This window comes from Synchiropus splendidus, chromosome 2, assembly GCF_027744825.2.
Source record: "Synchiropus splendidus isolate RoL2022-P1 chromosome 2, RoL_Sspl_1.0, whole genome shotgun sequence".
Lineage (NCBI taxonomy): Eukaryota > Metazoa > Chordata > Actinopteri > Syngnathiformes > Callionymidae > Synchiropus > Synchiropus splendidus.
Genome location: NC_071335.1, coordinates 9,413,817 through 9,433,362, shown reverse-complemented (window position 1 = coordinate 9,433,362; position 19,546 = coordinate 9,413,817). Strand labels below are relative to the sequence as shown.

Here is a 19,546-nt window from a genome sequence, read left to right as displayed (position 1 = left end):
TAATAATGGCGTTGACAAATGAGAAATGCATGAGCAAAAGCAGCACACATCTTTGTGACACTGAGGGGTGGGAAGATGGAAAAGGAGTGTTTGTGCCTCCTGCAACATGTTCTCCACAGTTCAGCAGGCTTTTTGGCAGGACATAGACAGACTGCAAGATTTCATCAGCTGCTAGATTATTAATGCAGCTGAGGCAACTTCGAAAAACCTCAAGTGTTCAAAAATAAATCATATAATTATCTTGCTTTAGCGGACAGACAGACAAGTCGGTGGTCAGGAATGCAAAATGATGGGGAATTCCATAAAATATGAACAACGCACAAGCCTTTGAAGTAAAAGATTTGTTACAAAAATAGTGGACCTGGATGCTTCTCAAACCCTTTTTCAGGAAAGATCTCTGAGAAATGATGGACTTGATGGATATTGATGGCTCTGCAGTGGATTATCCGCACAGCAAGTGTCACCAAGCATACGTAGTGGATAACAAGCACACCATCTAACCACGCTAAAGTCTGGCTGAAAGCAAGAGAGTACACGCAGTGGGATAAGCAAGAACACCGTCTCAGGGGTCTAGTTCAGTGGAGAGAGACAGTGGGAGACAGACAGAGAGGAGCATCACCTCTCTGCAGCATCCACAGGACTTTGGAATGACGGAGGCAAAAATGTGCAAGCTGAGTGTGCGTCATCCGGGGACAAACGAAAGAAAATAGAAAAAAAGAGCCAAAACAGGTACAAAACCCTCAGGCCAACAGTGCCAATCTCCTTGACAACAATTGACAAAATATAAATCATCAGAAATACAAGCTAAAACCGCAAGAGAGCTGTTCGTCCTCTCAAGAATCTGTCATCACAGTCTAGCAGCTCCACAGGTCTCTCACAATGCAAATGACTAGTGTAGTCAATATACTTCTTTCATCATAGCTTCAGATAGAGCGGCAGACAGTTAAGACAGACATAGAGCACATCGATACCGACTGAGACGTTCTCTTCACAATCATGTTGAAAAAATCATCAGTTTAATGTTTATCAGTCGGGTAATCTGTTTGATCACGCAGATTAACAGTGAATATTGGATTCGCATACCTCATCAATCTGGTGTTGTTAACACAGACAGCACAGAAGACAAAGAGCTGTTGAGCGTGAACATGCAAGCAACATGATTTTAAAGTCCTAAGTATTTAATGGCAATAGCAAAATAAGTTGAACTTTGCTCAACAAACTAGAATAGTTTTCTCATAGTATGACAAACAACCAGTCAATCTGCTGTCAAAGTTCCCTAAAAATCCACATGCCCAAGAAACGCCCCAGGCAGGCAGGATATGGAAATATGGAGCAGAGTTAAGTGTGTTCGTGTGTGTGCATGTGTGTGACATCTCTGACGAGTGTGTCTGTCACATATGCTTCAACTTCTGTCTATGACTTTCCACCTCTGACATCACTGTGGAAGTTTACTACACACTGTGTTGATGACTTCAACTGACGCTGCATTCCCACAATGGACACAATGACATCAACATTCCACTGTGGACAGACCGAGTGAACTTTTCACTTTTCAGATTTTTAATAGAATCAAATTGCAGCCCCATCCACTTAGATTCCACAGAGATTAGAAGCCGATGTAACTATATTATTACGATATTACGATCTACCACGCTCTCATGTAGCATTAAACAGGTGTGCTTGTCCAAACAAAAATAATGTAGGTCAAGTTAAACAAAGATAAGCTGTTAGACAGGTGGGCAAAATTATATGAATAAAAATATGTATTCTTACTGTTATTATTGTATGTGAAGTCTTTTCCAACAGAGGTTACGACATCACCACTGCCCTGTGTGAAAACGTATTGCTCGCTTAACCTGATGAAACCTGGGAAATCCAGTCCTCAAAAGTGGCAGCTTTGTGCAGCACCTGTCTGACATTGTGAAGTAGACTAAAAGACCCTCAAACGTTAGACATCAAGGTGAGCTGCAGAAATTCCAAAAAAATGAGCGAGACCGTAATTTAGACCTATCAGCTTGGAAAAGATTCTTAAGCCATTTCTAAAGCTGAGAGCCACAAATCACAAATGATCACATGGAACAACACAGTCTGTCTTCCAAATTTGTCTCAAGAGTGCAGCAACGACTCATCCATGAGGTCACAAAAGACCCCACCGCAATAGCCATAGAACCACAAAGGTCAGCGTTCTTTACCACAAGAAAGAGGCAATTTTCTAACCAAAATGACCTTTTTGGATGGAAAATCACCACTTTAATTTTGGTGACGAAACAAAAACCACAGTCTTAGGTGCCTCACTTCAGGGAAAGATTTTGGAAAACTGTCCAAGTGGAGACTTGATGGATGGCAATGAAGCATAGTGAGAGTGACAGATGAGAATGATGGAAGAAAAAGCATCTTGATCTTTACTGTGTGCGCTGGAGGAAGGCTGACCTCTGGTCGTCGGCAACATATCAGAAAGACCCTGCCACGCCGTTACCATCTCTGGATTCTTCTGATCAGCGAAGTTCTTCCAGATACGCAGTGCACCATCATCTGGAAAAGAAAATTGTCAACTTAAGGGGACGACTTAGAAGGTTAAAGAGTTATCTACTGTGTCAGCAAGACTAACTGTCACCTTAGCTCATGGTGTGAGTGTGGAAAAACTATGATCATCCATTTAATAGTATATAGTAGTTCAGTTATAAAAATAAGCCGGCACAATAAACCACGATGCAATCCTCTCCAGTTTAGTGACATCAAGTGTCTGCATACGGTGCCACTTACTGACTTCACCGAGTAACTTTTTAAGCCTTGCAAACCATTGACTTGAAAGGTGAAGTGTGCTTTTATCTGTGAGGGTAAGGAACATGGATTTGGATAGATTTTAAGGCAATGAAAAGACAATACTGCTGCAGGATGTCAGCACCGAAGGAGTCTCTCCATACAGCAACCACATTTCTGGTATATTGTTGCAGACATTTCATGGCGGACCGTTAGACAGACATGACTGGATTAAGTCATGCCTTACAGATTTTGAAAACCACTCAGGGACAAATATAACCAGAGCAATATACAAAGATTTGTCCTGGATCTGAGCGATCCACGTTTTGACAGTTTTGGGGGATTTTTTTGTGATTTTATTGTAAATGCGCAAAAAGAAATGTCTGTTTCCATTTGTGATTATTTTGCGATTCAGCAGCGACATTAAGACGTGTAACAGTGGAGGAAATAAGTCACTTCAATCTTGAAAACTATTTCACGGTATCATTCAACACTAGTCACAGAGTATTTTCGAAACATAACACTCGTGTTGTATTTATGTGAGATGTCATCATCGAGGACTTAAGCGTCTAACTTCCTGTGTATTACAATCAAGCTGGCATGAAACATCAGGTGTTAGGAAACAAGCCCACAGCACGACAATTAAAAACTCTCAGTTAAGATGAGAAAGTTTCACCATTCCTCGCTGTGTGTGGGTGGGATTTGTACTTGAATTTATGCATTTTCTATTATTTTAAATTATTTATTTTACTACTTAAGTGTCTGTGATGTCCCTCACATCTGGTCACATCTTGACAGAGGAAGTGCAACGCGATGTTTTTGTCGATGGCAATAATGAGATCCATTCATCCCTGAGCTGCCATTAAGCTCCCTCAGAAAGAAAGCCCGGATCAGATCCGTCATCCTTGATCCAACCTCAGTCTACAACATTAATCCAAGTGTGCCCATGTCTGTGTTGTTTGCTGCACTTTCATGTTAATAAGATAAAACCACAAGTGTAATTGGTGCCGTCCGTCGATAAAAGATGATAAACACAGCCACCGGAGGCTTGGGGGAATGTGTGTGTGTGTCTGTTACTAATAAGAGTCAAGTGTTTTAAGCTTCCTTCTGTACTTACAAATGAGTTTCAATGCAATTAGCTCTGGTGGGCATGAAGGAACTCTACAGAATTAATTTGGACCACACCATGTGTTGTTTAGTCACCAACCTGTGGCGGTGAGCAGCAGAGAGCAGTCGTGTCCGTTCAGGTACTCCATGGCGGTGATGCGAGTGTACCGAGGGTTTCCATTGTAGAAGTAGTCCAGGCGCTCGCCTTTTTCCCAGTCCCAAAAACTACAGAACAATGAATGTGCATTCATTTTTGTGTATATGTCCTTAATATGTAAGACACATTTAACTGAAAGCAGTAGTTCGTCTACACCTTTACCATGGCTGTAATGTAATAACGTTATAATAAGACGGCTGCAGGCGAAACTCTAACTACCTACAGAAGTGAACGAGTATTTAACACTTTCAGATATCAAGAACTGGAACTGAGTGGCTTAAGACAGGGAGATGGAGCGACAAGAGAAGACAGGCCAGTGAGCAGTGACTAGAGCAGGAACAGCAGCATGGAGGAGTCATGGTCATTCATGAGAAATAAAGCACCTTTCTTAATTCATTAAATGTGGATTGATGAGGCTTTTCTGTTTTTTCTTCAGCCTTTAACCAATGCTAGCAACCATACATATGAAAAAAGAAGCACAGAAAAAAAGTTAAATGAAAGGCGCAAGAAAAAGGTAATGGACACCTGGTTTACCCTCTGGTTGAGTTACACATCTGGCCACTCTGGCTGAGTGAGTTTCGAGAAATGTGGCAGGTTTAAAAACAAAAAAACAAACAAACAAAAAAAACAAGCATTTCACCACATTGAAAAGTCAAAAATGCCATGTGAAGAAAATGAAACAGGAAGTTGATGTCATTGAGTGAGGCCGATTTTTCTTGCAAAGAACAAAAACGTTTTGAATTCAAAGGCAGCACTTAGTAAAAAGAGAAATATAAAAACCAAAGTGCAAATGTTCTTATTCCACTACTTCATTAGGAGCAATTTTAAGGACTTTCTTCCACTTGTAATCACATTACATTAACTACAGCTGACAGATTGATAAAATCCTCCACCTTCTGATGACCTCGCATGGGACATCAGCGTCGCTGCACACCCAAGGCTAAATAATAGCTGCTGAGCTCCTGTGCGACACTGTGTTTGGGACCTACCAGATACTGTCCTTGTCAGCCACAGCAATACAGGTATTGAAGGGGTGGAACTTGACAACAGAAGGAACTCCTGGGTTGCGGTTAATGAATATTTGATCATCCAAACGGGATATGCCTGGAAGAGCCAAAAACAATGTTGGTGCAATCATGACAGGGAAGGCAACACTACGCGTTCAAAATCAGGGGTCTCAGACAAACAGCCCATGGGCTGTCAACAATGCACAGTAAGATAGAATAAGATGGCATCTGCAGAGAACTCATCATTTGATACAGAGCAACATCTAATTCCAATGCAACATATAACGTTTTGAATTCAAAGGCAGCACTTAGTACGAAGAAAAATGTTCTTCTTCCGCTACTTCATCAGGACCAATTTTAAGAATATTTGAAGCTAAGTCTGCAGTTATGCTGTTTTAAGGAGCCTTTTGTACCTGACTTCAAGTGTCATATTAAAGTTAAGGCTGAACTAAATTTCTAATGCGACTAGACAGCTTGTACCATTTTAATGACATATGCGTTTTATTATATGAAAAAAAAACCTCAATTAGACAAAAAAGTCAAATATCTTGAATTTTTGTGAATTTTCCCACAGTTAACAGTGAAACAAAGAATTACACACACAACAAAACAAGAATAAAACATTTGCTCACACCCTAGTGGCCCCTGGTTTGTTTCTGTGAGCCCTGTTCAACACAGTTGAGATGTGGATCAATATTTTTTTTTTAGTAGGGAAAGGCAATTGGATTTTTAACCACTAACAGACAAAAAGTATTGGGATATTTAAAATCTAGCATTTAGCATCATCACAATAGTGGTGAAGTGGTAATGAATACAATCAAAATCTGAAAAGAAAAGTTGCAATAAACATGTGTTTTTCAACAAGGCAACATTTGGAGCAGTTTTGAGGTGTTCTGGGAGTGTATTCCAGTAAATATGCTCCAGCCGAGGTAGTCATCGATTACTGTATAACTGTGCGTAAGTGGTAGTAAGTGCACTGAAAAACGCAGTCTTCTCGTTTGGTCGGAGTTTCTGCCTGCGGTACTGAGAAATGCTGAGTGGAAGCACCAACTGAAACATTTTCACCAATGTGAGTGAAAAGAACTCAGTAGATATCCCAGTGCTTACTGATGATGTTTGCTGGACTCAACACTCACTGACACATGGAGTGACTGCAGCAACACGCCTCACAGAATACAGCAGAATTTAATGAAAACATTTCAGAGAGTGAAAATGAAGCAACTGTGTGTCCCATCTGGAGTCACTGAATAATAAAAATGGTAGGGAAATGGAAATAATATGCCTTTGTGATTGAAAATGCATGAAAATGAAATAGGTAAAAATTTGATTTACACAGGTAATGGATGTTCTGCTGAGTCGTGGGGACAAAGTGCTGCTAGTTTCAACTGAAACACAAACTGCAATTCCAGTTTAATTCAGTCAACTTTGCCTTTACATTGTTCCACTGTACACATGCACTTTGCTTGATGCTACAGTAATTCAATACTAAGAACAAAGATGATATTATTATAAGTACTGTTATAGGCCCTAAACAACCAATACATAAGTAGAAAGAAAAAAATACTGGGTTTTCATTCTGTGTGTACATATCAATAGAAATTTGTTTCCAAATGGTAATATAAAATCAATACCATAAATACTATTAATCACATATTATGATTCTGACACATAAGCGCGTCCAATGCCGCCGCCATCTTCTGATGTCACCAAATGCAGATGCGCCGTGTCTATATCAGCGAATAGCCAGCGATTGGTCAAGGATTTTTGAGCCAGAAGCAGGTACATGAAAATGAAGGATTAGGATTAGTTTACCATGTCCTGTCATGTCATGTCAGAAGCGACAACTCTGACTTTTGTAAGAGGAGTGTCTATGGGATGGCGCTCCATTCATTCAATGTTTAATAAGGTGTCATATAGCTGTTTAAAAGCCATCAAATGGCCGTGCGTCTTAGTCATGGTGGATAGGAGGAGAGCCACGTAAGGGGTTAGAAATAGCAACTGATATCCAGTGTCATTCAGTGAGGAGCTTCAGCACATCTCCCAGCGATGCTCCCCACGAGCCCCCGCCTCGCGCATTCCCACATGGGAGTGAGGATGCGTTGGTTTAATAGGTTGGTATCATCGCTTAACACTATAAATATGCTTCGATGGGTGGGCCTTACTGTATGCACATTTTGTAATATCAAATCAGAATTTTGTGCAAACAGATACATGCTGATGTGTTCAATAGAGGTCCAATGTCATTTTAAAAGAGACAGAAACTGCCATATTAGCAAGTCAGAAAATGCTTTTTTACTGTGCAGATTAAAACTGACATATTTATTGAGCACTCAAATGATCAAAAGTTTTCAGACATGGGTCGTAGTACATCTTAATATCATTTCTGCAAAACATTTAAGAAATTTCAAATTGCAATTTGACTGTCAGTGAAATTGTGTCAAATCAATGCTGACATTGCTGACAGAGACTAGGGTTTTCTCTTTAATTGTCTTAAGAGCAATTAATGTGCAAAGGTTGAATCCATCAATCACGACAACTTCACTGAGAAAAGAGCTGTGCACCTTGAACTCTTAAAGCATCCTGAATCAGTGTCATATAACATCACTTTTGAGAGTTTCTTGAAAACAAGATATTGACTCTATGTTTCATCAGGATCAGAATCTAAAAACTTTTAGGATTAAGATAATCTACACGCACCATAAAACTCTGAATCAATAACTCTGAAATGATTTGTTTCACACCAAGCAGCAGTGACAAAGAAAAATGATTGGTGGAATTAAAATGACAGACCACATCGGTACAACGGCACCAATGCTCCCCTGGTACCATTGATGAAGATTTCACAGCAAAGACTGAGGTTTATTGTTTTGATCAAAATAAACACCCACAAGATGATGCTTGAATTAAAGTGATACTTTCATTTCTGCCTTGTTAACATAAGGATGTGCAACACATTTTAGTGGTATTATGGTGGTTAACAGGTGGTTGAACCTCATTGCAGCAGGTCTGAGATGGAGCTCAGTCACACCAGCATGCTCGGATGCAATGAATCTGAAGCTCAGAGATGTTTCAGGAAAGTGACACAAATGACCCAACAACAATTGGAAAATCAGATATTACACAGTGAACAGTTCACTTTGTTTGCGCATTTTACTGGTGGTATGATGATGGTGCCAGAAAGTTGACCGATTCAGCCTCCGTTGTCATGGCAACGCGAACATCTGGACAGATTTATCCTTGACTGGCTGAAAGAGCCATGAGACCAGTGTAATGATCATAAAACGGCAGACTAAGTCACGACTCTGGACTGAAACACTCTCATTTCAAGCAGGAGAGATCTTCAACATTGTGCGTTAGCTGAGGTCTCACATCATTTAACCATGAGCACAGAATTTTCAAAGCAACACACAGTCAGAGAGCACTTCACACAGTCACTGTCTCACACGCACCTTCCTCCTCCCCAATCCTCACCCCTCACCAGAGGCACCAGACTGAATGAGGGCAGCCGCACCACAGCCGGCACACATGATCAGCGAGGATGGAAGAGAATTCATTGATGAAGGGAGCAGAAAGAGAAGTGGGGAGACGTGGCGCAAGCTATGACGCCAATCACCTCGTGACTCAACGTGAATGGGAGGGAGGGGGTTTGCCGCTGACGTCGGAGGTGCTGGCAATTCTGTCTGAGAGATTTCTGGTTGACTTGAGTGTGCCTGCACCACGGGCACTCTGACACGTGAGAATGAGTGTGTCAGACCAGCCAAACTCAGAGCCATTTTAATCAATCAAATTTGGTACAAATGCATTTTTGCCGAGTGACTACGCTTTAGCCGCATGAATGAAACATTACTCAGCTCGGGACTTGAACTCAGATCGACATATTCATCTTTTGCTGACAATCTTGTTAGGTCTCTCAGACAGAAGACTCTCCAGCAGGATTGTGATGGTTGTGAATTACAGCAGCTGGATCATGGTATACAGGCATTGTAAGTTGTATTGAAAATGGGTTTTTATGGAAACAGTTTGTTTTCTGCAACCAGCCCAAAACTGTTTTGTTAACACCCTTAACACAGGTCAAAAGGTAACATTTCCACCTCAAAGCAGCGCAGCTCCATGGAGACACAGTGCTGAGATTGCTCTCCTTTGGACCCATTCCAAGTAATGGAAACACGCTGACTAGCCACCAGGGTTGGGCATCCAGGATTGATTGGAAGTGGGACAATCTATCCAATTACCCTGATATTCAGAGCTCTTTTGCATTTTGGTTCCTAATTTCAATTGCCAGACTCATACATGCCCATTCAAGGATCTTCTACACCCGCTAAATGTGACTTCTCCACTGCAGGAGAACCTAGTGATCAAAGGTTAGTGTTCGCTCCATCACTGGAATCTGTCCAATGAAGAATCATTTTAGTGTTTAAATACTGGTCGAATAAATGTGGAGCTCACTCAAATTCAGTGTGTCAGCTCACAAGTTGATTCTCATGTATTTTGAGCTACAACAGTGTTATGAAACAAAACTTTCTTAGTATTAAATCAGAAATTATGAACTCAATGATGTCATTGATGTCACATGATGAAATTTCACCAGCAGTGCAGGGAGTGTGTGCGTGTTCTTATTTATAACTAATAACTTATATAACTTATAAACTTATTTATAGCATGAGTCGACCGTAGACCTGACCAAGTCAAGAGTGTGAGGACAGAAAGAGTGTGAGGACAGAAACCTGCTGCATCAGACAGCCATGTACAGACATGTGTAAATGTGTTTTCAAGAGTTTTAAAAAGTAAAGTTATCTTTAAAAAAAGAAAATGTAGTTCATATACTTGACCTTTATGTGCCAGTTGACCTCAGCCCTGGGAGAAATTTATTGTAAAGGTGTGAAGACACTTTCAGCATGTCTCTTTAAAGAATCCAGCCACGATATATCTGAAGGCCATGGTGCGCCTAAATGTGTGCACGGCAGATGCCAGTCAACGTGACCCTGATGGCAGATTTGAAATATGCGACTTTTTTCTTTAATGGTCATTTTCTTTTCTGAAGTCGTTCTCAGACATTTTGATGTAACATTTGGGCATGTCCACCAACAAATAGCTGAGACAGTGATAGACAGTAATCATTGCTAGGTATACGTTTCTAGCTGAGTTTCCTGAACAGCTCTATGCAAAATAACTTTAATATTTCAACAAACCACAGTTGAACCTGTTTCCAGTGCAACACGATTTGTCCGTGCTACTGTATATTCTGTCTGGATTATTTTGAGGAGAAATTGTATGTGTGTGAGGCAGTGTGCATGGTGCGTTGTGTGAAAAATGTGCTCACAAACAAACTTAATAAGCAAATAAGCAAAATGATCATCTCTATGACAACATGTTGCGATCATGAAAAACAATTATGTTGTCATGAGCGAAAGATGTTATACCAAGATAACAAAATAAGTGGGAAATCGAGCCATATCAGTGCATTTCTAAAATAACATTTTTAATACGGCCATTGCATGAGTGTATGTATGTGCAACAAACCTCTTTGTGTGATAGTCCTGCTCTGCCTCCTTACTCGAGCGTTTCTCAGGAACCTCCACTGCCGCTCCATTCTCACCTGGCTCTCCAAGTCATGTTCTTCTGGCATCTGAAAGATGCAAATCATTAGTTAAAAATATGGACAAAACAGTTGATGCAAAGCTAAACAACCACCATTTTTAGTATTTCCACATTTAAAATGATGATTTCTACCTCTGGATGAGCATAATTTAGCCAAAATCCATGTCTGAATTTCCTTTTGCTCTAGCCGTTTTCTTCAACTGTCTCTCCTCCACTAGTATAGCCACTATCTCATGCTACAAGACCGTGTCTCCTTCACTCTCTCAGTCTCTCTCCCTCCCTTACTACTTACAACATGAACACAACATAAGCTAAAATGACATGACCAATAAAATGTATAAAAATGAGTCATAATTCTGTTTCTGCACAGCACAGAGAACGTAAATAAAAAGTCAAGCAGGAAAAATAAGATAGGGGCAACAATAGAAGGTGGTCATAATCTTATACCTTCTGAGTAGTAATTGATATCTTAACCCTGAAATATTCCCTTTCAAATCAGCTGCCCATGTCAGGAGCTGCGACATCAAACATAGATTCATGGCTGCATTTTACCCATCTTGGCAATTACTAACCATAAACTGAGAATTGTGAACAAACACAAAGCACAAATGGCACAAAAGACATGAAAAAAACCTTGAACTTTCCTCCCTCCATGAATATTTAATGGAGATCACAGTGAGGGAAGACAGCAACTGTATAAATCTAGAGGCGTGAGTGTTGGTGTCATCTAGTTGTCAGTATTTGCTTACTAAGCACTTTTCAAAAGTGAGTCCTGCAATGTCTGCTGAATACAAAACAACAAACACACAAGGCACATCGACACAGTGCTTCACTGTTTGTGTGGCATTTGAATTCCTGCTTAAAGAGCGATAGATCAAGCCGTCAGACCACGGCTAAATTATTCCGTCAAGTGGGAATAAGTGTGTCCGCATGCTTCAGTATTATTGGCAAAGGTAAGAACCAGCTGATACAGCTGGTCCTGATGACTGGATCTCTGCACTGGGTTCATATGATGACACATATATCATGTATTATTCGTGACACACAATGATGAAGTGGACCTTTTTCACCATTACGCCATCCAAGGGATTATTTTATATTTTATTTTATAGATTGTTTATTAAGGTCTGGTCAGGACTTCACTCCAAACAACACCGTAATTACCAAGTAATAACCTTAAATAAACAAGTAATTATTCAATTAATAGTTAATATGTGTTCCCCCAATCTAAAGTGTCACCATTACCACTATATATTACTGCCAATAACACAATAATTAAGTCATATAGTATATATGACTATATAATATATATATATATAGTAATGAGCTCATTAATAGTTATACCTTTTTCTTTTTCCAGTAAAACAATGACGATGCCACTGGGACATGCCTCAATGTCGGTGCAACACATTGGTCTATGTGTTGTGGGTACCAATATGAAAACAACATTCATTGCTGCACTTTTGTCTTTGTTTCACCAACCTAATGTTTTGGGAGAGGATTCTAGGAAACCAGTTTTAAATTTGGGTTTAAGAGCAGCTGTTATTTGTTGTGTTTGGTCCATATTGCGTACACAGATTGCAGACAGCGATTCATGTTTTTTTTTTTTTTAATGAAACCTGCCACAGCCAAACACACATGTTCCAAGCCACTGCTGACACGGCAATATGATAACCCATTCACAGACGTTAAAACTCACACAGATGCCGTGAGTTGTAATGAAGCTAGTTTTATAGCAGCACTCAAAATTTTGCCAATGTGGCAGAATATATAGTTTCTTTCACCCAATCAACACTTTACTCTGATGCTCAAAATTATAACTGTTCTGCACTGTGCTCCTTCTCCAGTCTCTGTATCATGTCAGTAGAACTATTGTCTGAGTTGTACGCAATGCATCAACTAAGAATCCACGTGAAATAATGGTGACGCAAATGTCATATAACATGGTTGAAATGTGTCAGAAGATTCAAACAATCACTCTTCTGCCTCTTCTTGTTCTTTGTTGCTGTCACATTTCTCTTTATTCCAGATCTTGCTATCTTTGCCACTCCTCCAACACAACAACACCTTACAATGGACCATTGTGTTAGACACTACTTTTATAAATTCAACTGTGATTCTTGACAAACAGAAATGTAGTACGATGCTTGAATATTAACAAAAACAACAAGAACAAGAAGGAACTAACAGCAGAAGTCTCAAACAAACCTTGACATCACATTCTGTCAGACTATGAGACTCGATCTCATCATCAATCAAATCTGTCACATGGGCACCTTTACAATACAGTGCTGCGGATCATTTGTGTCACAAAAACAATAGATTTCTGTGTGTTAATAATAGGGGGATGATGAAAAAGTCACTGGATTAAATAATAATAATCATGAAAAAAGGAATCATTTGATTTTACTTTTTGAGAACGTTTTGAATTCAAGAAAGATAAGACGGTCCAAACCTGGTTCTGTTAGGATCACGTACCTACCTCTTCAAAATGGATAAAATTCAGACATAATCGACTTTCAGTACATTAGCCGAGAAAAGGCTTGATTTAATCTGATAAAACTCAAATGCACAGTCAAAGCACCAGATCATTCCACTGGAGAGGATGTAGACTTATAGAACTTGTGAAACTCAATTATTCAGCAGAGCCATCTTGTTAAAGCAGCAGGAAGTCTCTTGCACTGTCAACTGTCCCGGCTCCCTGCTGCGTGCGAGAGGACTTCCTGCTTTGCCTTTTAATCTTTTCTAAACTACTGCTCGTGTCCTTACATGACTACTTCATCCTTGACCCCATGTAAAGAACATTAAATCTCTCGGAAGCATATTCACGTGCTAACAGAAGTTACAAGTCGTCCGAAAGAAGAACAGCGCGATTAAACATGAAACAGGAGTCCAGGAGGACTCCAGAACAACCTTTTGTGCTTGATCATGTGAGTGTGGACAAACTAGGTCACAAATGACGGGAGACGATCACCAATGCACACGTTAATGAAGACTTAGAGGATCATCTTGACGTGCCCGTATGTTCAAGTGATAATTCGCCACAGTGGTTTGGGAGAAACACTAAATTAACATGTATTTTGGCTGTAAAAGTATTCACAAATTCATATTAGATTCACTGCCCGCGTAAGCTGCAAACACACACTGCTTTGCTGGATCTGAATAGGATCTCGATCGCAATTGTGCAGATGCACGTTCGAGCTCGTGACACACTTTACTGTACTGTTGTACTGATGAGTACAACTCAACTTCCCTCCCTCACTGCCATGCAATAAGTGGCGTGTGGGCGTTTCACGGGTATCGGCACCCTTTGGGATCCCAAGCCAAGATGAACCAAACAAGATGGAAGGCCCACTTTTGGTAGTAGAATCTCAAATTAAGGGTTACTATCCATGGCAAACTGAAGTGGACCGCTCGGGGTATATGCAGCATTGTATAACTACTTCACAGCGAGTGCTGTGTATTGAGCGGCTACTACCTTCATGACGGGCTGAGCGAAGTACTTTGCGCTCCAGTCACAGAGTCCGGTTTGCAGTGCAGCGCTTATATAGTTCCGATGACCCCCTGGTTCATCGCCATCGTCTGCTGCCTGCGCATAGACACAAAGACACACCAATTATCAGAGGAAAACAGTGAATACCAATATGGAGGAAAGGTCATACCTGTTCAGGTCCCTTGTCAAACATCTTGCGTGTCCTGGGGAACTGATGTGAGTGGGGAGCCTGCCCTCCCAATGTGGGAGTGTAGGGGGGACGTGTGGCGGTCTGCTCTCTGGTAGAGGGTTTGGGTACATCGTTGGTAAGACTGGAGCTGCTAGCACTTGGCATGGGAGGAGAGCCACTGAAGAAAAAGAGAGGTGATCAAAAGAGAGGTGATCAAATTATATGTCAAATGTCACAAAATATTTACATATGTTTATACACAAAATGTATACATACACAAAAGAAATTACAATCATAGCCACTCACTGAAAGTGCAGTGTGCTTCTTTTCCAAGACAAATGGTTGTATAAAAACTGTTCTCTTGGCATGAGTAAAATGAAGAGTCATGAAAAAGAAGATGACTAGTTCGCCTCAATCGTTGCTACTGTGCAATGCTCATGCACAGCATAGCTAGAGGTTTCTCTCCCACAGCTTTTGAAATTCATGTTTAAGCATATTATACTCCAGGTCTTATATTTTTGCAGTCATTGCCAAGCTCCATTCGTAGTTCCTTGCATATTTTGTCTGAGACATATTTTGACTCCACCTCCCCATCTGTTTCCCTTCAGGTTGCTTCCTGCAGCATCCCGTCCATTGTTGAGGGGAGAATTTTGAGCAGATTTTGGGCTTCTCATCACGTGCAGTCTCAACACGCCATCTCTTGTTCCCAGCTAATTGGCTTGAAGTGTTGAATTTAATTTAGTGTTGAATGCTTTTATCACCTGATGAATTTCACATGCACATAAGAAAACTCATGATGAGGAGCATCTCCAGGTTCAAAGTGAGGCAACTGAGTGGACCAAAGTTATATTGGTCACACTGAAAACATACAAAAAGCCACATACACAACTTAGCCCCTTTTTCCTCTCAAACTTACAGCTGTTTAAAAATACAAGATAAAAGTAACATAATTTTAAACATCACTTTGCAATGAATCAGGTTTTAAATTGAATGTGTTACAGTTCCAGAAGTATTGACAGGCAAGTCCATGTGCTCCTACCCAGCCTGATGGATGTGTGCGCCCTTGCTGGTGGGACTGGCAGGGGCTGACTGTGTGAGAGACCCAGAGTCCGTGATCCTCTGAGGCCGAGCGTTCATTGTAGCCTGGAACAGAAAAGTTTCCATCACTTTACAGACAATAATGCATTTAAATGTGATACGCTAAAAAGATTTGAGCCTCAATAAGATGGCATAATCCATTATTTGTCTCAAACGCAAGACATCCATTCATTAAAGCACCATAGTCGAGAGGAAAGATGAAAAAGCATTTATAAGGAAGATCATGAACAAGCTAAACAGTGAATATTGGACTCAAACTTGACTGTGACAGTCATCGATTACTAGTACAGTGTTTTAACCCATTATAACTGAGCAAAAGCTGTTTTTACACACAAAGATGTAACGTGAAAGCTCATAAAGTTTGCCACTACTGGAACAACTTCATCTCATTAACCGGTGATACAAGCGCTCTTCATTGTGTGTAGTCTAATAGCTACAAGCGGGAGAGGGAGAAACTTAATAAAGACAGCAGAGCATGGCTGATGAATAGCAGAGACGACAGATAGCAAACCAATGGAGGGAGAAAAAAGGTGCAAACAAAATCTAGTTATCTAGAAGTCGAGAAGACTAACATTTTAATTGCTGGAAGTGTCTTTTATTTGATTTCTATGCTAATGAGAAAACTGCTGCTACAAAGTGTATGAAAGAAGATGATGAGGTCTCTCAGTCTGTGCACGTCGTCTTGTGCAACACAACATGCTAACACAGACCCACAGAATATGAATTAATGAATGAGAGTCACAACTTTTCCTGTTTAGCTACCGTAGTTTGCATGATCTGAAACAGAAAAGTCGCAAAGCAGCACCATTTTTAGTTGCAAAAGGAGGTGATAGGAGTGGAAACAGTAGGCAGTGGTGAGTGGGAGTCAGCAGCTGGGCACTGCAGCTCCAGAGCTAATTCAAGAGGTTGTGGCAAAGCCCATTTGATCAAGAAATATCAAGGGCCAAGCGTAGCGGCAGGACAAGCAGCAGCAGAGCTGTACTTCCATGGTGATAACCTTTGACCAGACCATGTCTTCCACATCCCTTCCCGAATAATGTTACAAACAGCTGGACTGTATTCATGTTTAATAGTTGTGATCTTCATCATCGCTATTGCTCTTTCAATGTATCAATGAACAAAAACAAGCTGTCAGTATAATTCACATTAGGTGTGTTTCTGGTTTGAAAATCACTATCACTAGGCTTGAAGGCTCCTGGATGAAATCACCTTAAACCAAAAAGCGCCAGCATGCCAGACCATCATCAGACCATCGACGACACAACATTCATGCATAATTCATACTCGGAGCACTAACTAAACATCATACTCAAGCCGCTGCTGGCTGTACACACCAGCTAGCGGAGAAAAAAAACTCCCACATTAGCTGGAAACGAAGGGTAATTGGTGCACTCAGTTGCTTCACTTTGCACCTGTAGATGCTCCTAATCAGTCATTTACCAGAATGTGAGTCGACTGCACAAACAAATGAGAGCATCAGTGGATGCTCACGCAGCTGGTGATGCATAATGCCTCAGTGAAGTACATAATTTATTTTTTATTATTTTACGAGGGAAATAAACTTCAGGTGACAACATCAACGCACTCAAAGGTAAAGGGGCAGGCAAAAAGGCAAATTACAACTTCTACAATTTACGTTGTTTCCTGCTTAAATTGACCTAAAGCACAAACCTTCCAGTGGTGGTCTCAAGAGAGACTTAATCGGCTATTTGGATTGAACATTTAGGCTTAAAAGTGTTGATGAAATAACGCTGAAAAACAGTAGTTTGTTTCTCCCAACGATTTCTTCATTGATCCTATCACCTGAGGGTTGCTTTCAAATATCAATTTATGAGAACCATTTAGCTCTATAATTAAAAATAAAGTAATTAGCCACTAACCTTACAGGATCTATTACAGATCAATAACATTTGACATTTAAAACACTAATTAAAAAGATTGGTGGAACGCAGCCGACGTGTTTCCGAGCACACACCGGAAATACTGTATGAAAGGTCCCTGTTCCAAGTACAAGCTTCATTGGTGTCTTTTTGTTCAACAAGGTGTGGCATTGTCACATCTAATGTCCAAGTCCAACTTTCCTGATCCAGTCTCATGTTTCAAATGTTGAAGTCCTCCTCTCCATGATCCACTGAGTGCCTCATCATCATGACTCTACATTTTTAAGAGGTTGCAAGAGAGTCAAGTCCATTAATTTTGGGCAGAGATTCCAGTAATGCAGGGAATAAAGGCACTGCTGTCTCCTCCCTCGTTCTTGGGGATAAGGGTGAGGGTCAATTTGGGAAAATGAGTTGCAGTTTTAAACCATATAGTATTTTAAACCATAGAGCGTTTTATGCTAACATACATACTAATGTGTTCAGTCGGGGTCCAATATCATTTTAAATTAAACTTTTGACAAGTTGACAAGAAAGGGCCAATAAGATTCGTAGTTTCTGACACTTCAAGGGAGTCTTACAAAGTGTTTATTTGGTTTGATCAAGCCACTTGGCCTTGTGTACTTGGAGAGGAGGCTTCCAAATCAGATCAAGAATCTTGAGTACTGCGTTAAAATTTATTTACTATAGTGGTTTGATTCACTTGATGCCCTTGCTCGTGGTGATTGAATTCTGCCCTGTAAATGAGCGTGACTGAATGAAAGGGCCTGAATGTTGCCCGAACTGTTACAACAATTTAGCCTTGGTTGATGTGGTGAATAAAGTTTGACTGTGCAACAGAGAAAATGATTTCAAACACCTCCAAGACCATCACACTGACCACAGGACTCCCAGAGAGTGTGCTCAGCCTTTTGTTCTTCGCCCTGCTGACCAACAGTAGGAGCCACCTCATGAAATTAGTTCATTGTAGTGGGTCTGAACAGCAGAAAACCAGGAGGCAACTATAGGATAGGGGTGACCTGGCTTGTCACCAGAACTTATTTTCTGAGGAACATATCAGTGGAGACCTCTACCAAATCGATCTTACATTTCCACTCCATGGTTTTGAGCAGGTTTCAGTCAGCCAGCCTCATCTTTCAAGTTCAAAGGCTTTATTTCACACAATTGTGTCCCTCTGTCTCACATTGTACATGTATTGTCTGACTCTAGTGGACTCCTGGATTAAAGGAGAACATTTTTCAAACTCTGTACCGCTTGTGCATCATTTTACAAAAATCTGGCAGCACTGTAAGATAGTGTTACTGTATATAGAAACGAGTTCCAGTTACTGGCCAAACTCAACAAGGATCTTGATATTGTCTTGCTCCATTATTTTATATGAATGCAGGCAAAAAATAAAAAGTTTTAGTAAACAGCAATAATTCTGTATATCACATTAATTATTTTCTTTTTAAATGCATTTTTTAAATGCAATGCATTTAAGATAGGGTATAGCTGAGTGTGCTGTGGCTCAGGGTGGTAACTGGTGCCTGAGGGTGAAAATATGGGCTCCCCACAGCTGTTAATATGGCTCCTGAACCAACAGCACACACCAATCTTTAACTGTATTCATGCACCAGCATTTGGCGAATAGATGTGCACATACCAGTTGCTGGTGCTGCATATTATCTAATGAGGAGTGTTCTGAAGAGTGCAAGGTGGATGATGTGACTTTTGAAATAGCAATTCAGTAGCTAAAGCAGTTTAGTAGTTAAAATAGTTGCATGCAAATAAAATTAGGGTGGATTAATTTAAGGACACATGCTGTTTGCAAATCAAAAACATTCAATGTGCTGTTCCCTCACATGCTGCGACGACATGCGACGTTTAACCGTCTCGCGCTCCTGTTACAGTGTGTTTTGTCAGCGAGCACCACAGCTCCACTTTATTTACGTCTACTTTGGGTTAAAGTGAGTCATAAATACTGCACATAGCAGGAGTGAAGTAATGGAGTTTTGCCCCAGGTGCATTCTGCTTCACGCTGTTTAAACTGTTCCAACATCACTTAATTTGTTAAGAGCTAGAGGTGGGCCATATAAGGACATGGAATCATGAACAATTCCAATTTGTTGACAATCTACCAATATGAGGAGACGCCATGGATTTGGTCACATTCTTCCAATAGACTATAGATCTTTGTTGACGTACCCATGATGATGATTTGTCCATCACTCAAAACTGATCTGAGCAAGTTGCTCTTCCCACACACACTCACAGCGAAGAAGCCAGTCAAATGTGCAA

At 40.5% G+C, this 19,546-nt stretch overlaps 1 protein-coding gene across 4 annotated transcripts in view; it reads right to left on the bottom strand.

Annotated features, from left to right (window-relative positions):
* LOC128753886 (regulatory-associated protein of mTOR) overlaps window positions 1–19,546 on the bottom strand; it is a 125,331-nt gene that overhangs the window by 14,075 nt on the left and 91,710 nt on the right. For 2 of the 4 annotated variants that reach the window (XM_053856052.1, XM_053856051.1), the window contains exons 23-29: window positions 15,331–15,434; window positions 14,292–14,469; window positions 14,108–14,218; window positions 10,552–10,657; window positions 5,014–5,128; window positions 3,968–4,092; window positions 2,431–2,532 (exon numbers count right to left, since the gene is read on the bottom strand). In XM_053856052.1, the coding sequence (XP_053712027.1) occupies window positions 2,431–2,532; window positions 3,968–4,092; window positions 5,014–5,128; window positions 10,552–10,657; window positions 14,108–14,218; window positions 14,292–14,469; window positions 15,331–15,434 (841 nt within the window). Of the gene's footprint in view, window positions 1–1,802; window positions 1,829–2,406; window positions 2,533–3,967; window positions 4,093–5,013; window positions 5,129–10,551; window positions 10,658–14,107; window positions 14,219–14,291; window positions 14,470–15,330; window positions 15,435–19,546 lie in introns of those variants that run through there. The other 2 variants (XM_053856053.1, XM_053856050.1) reach the window with 2 other exon arrangements.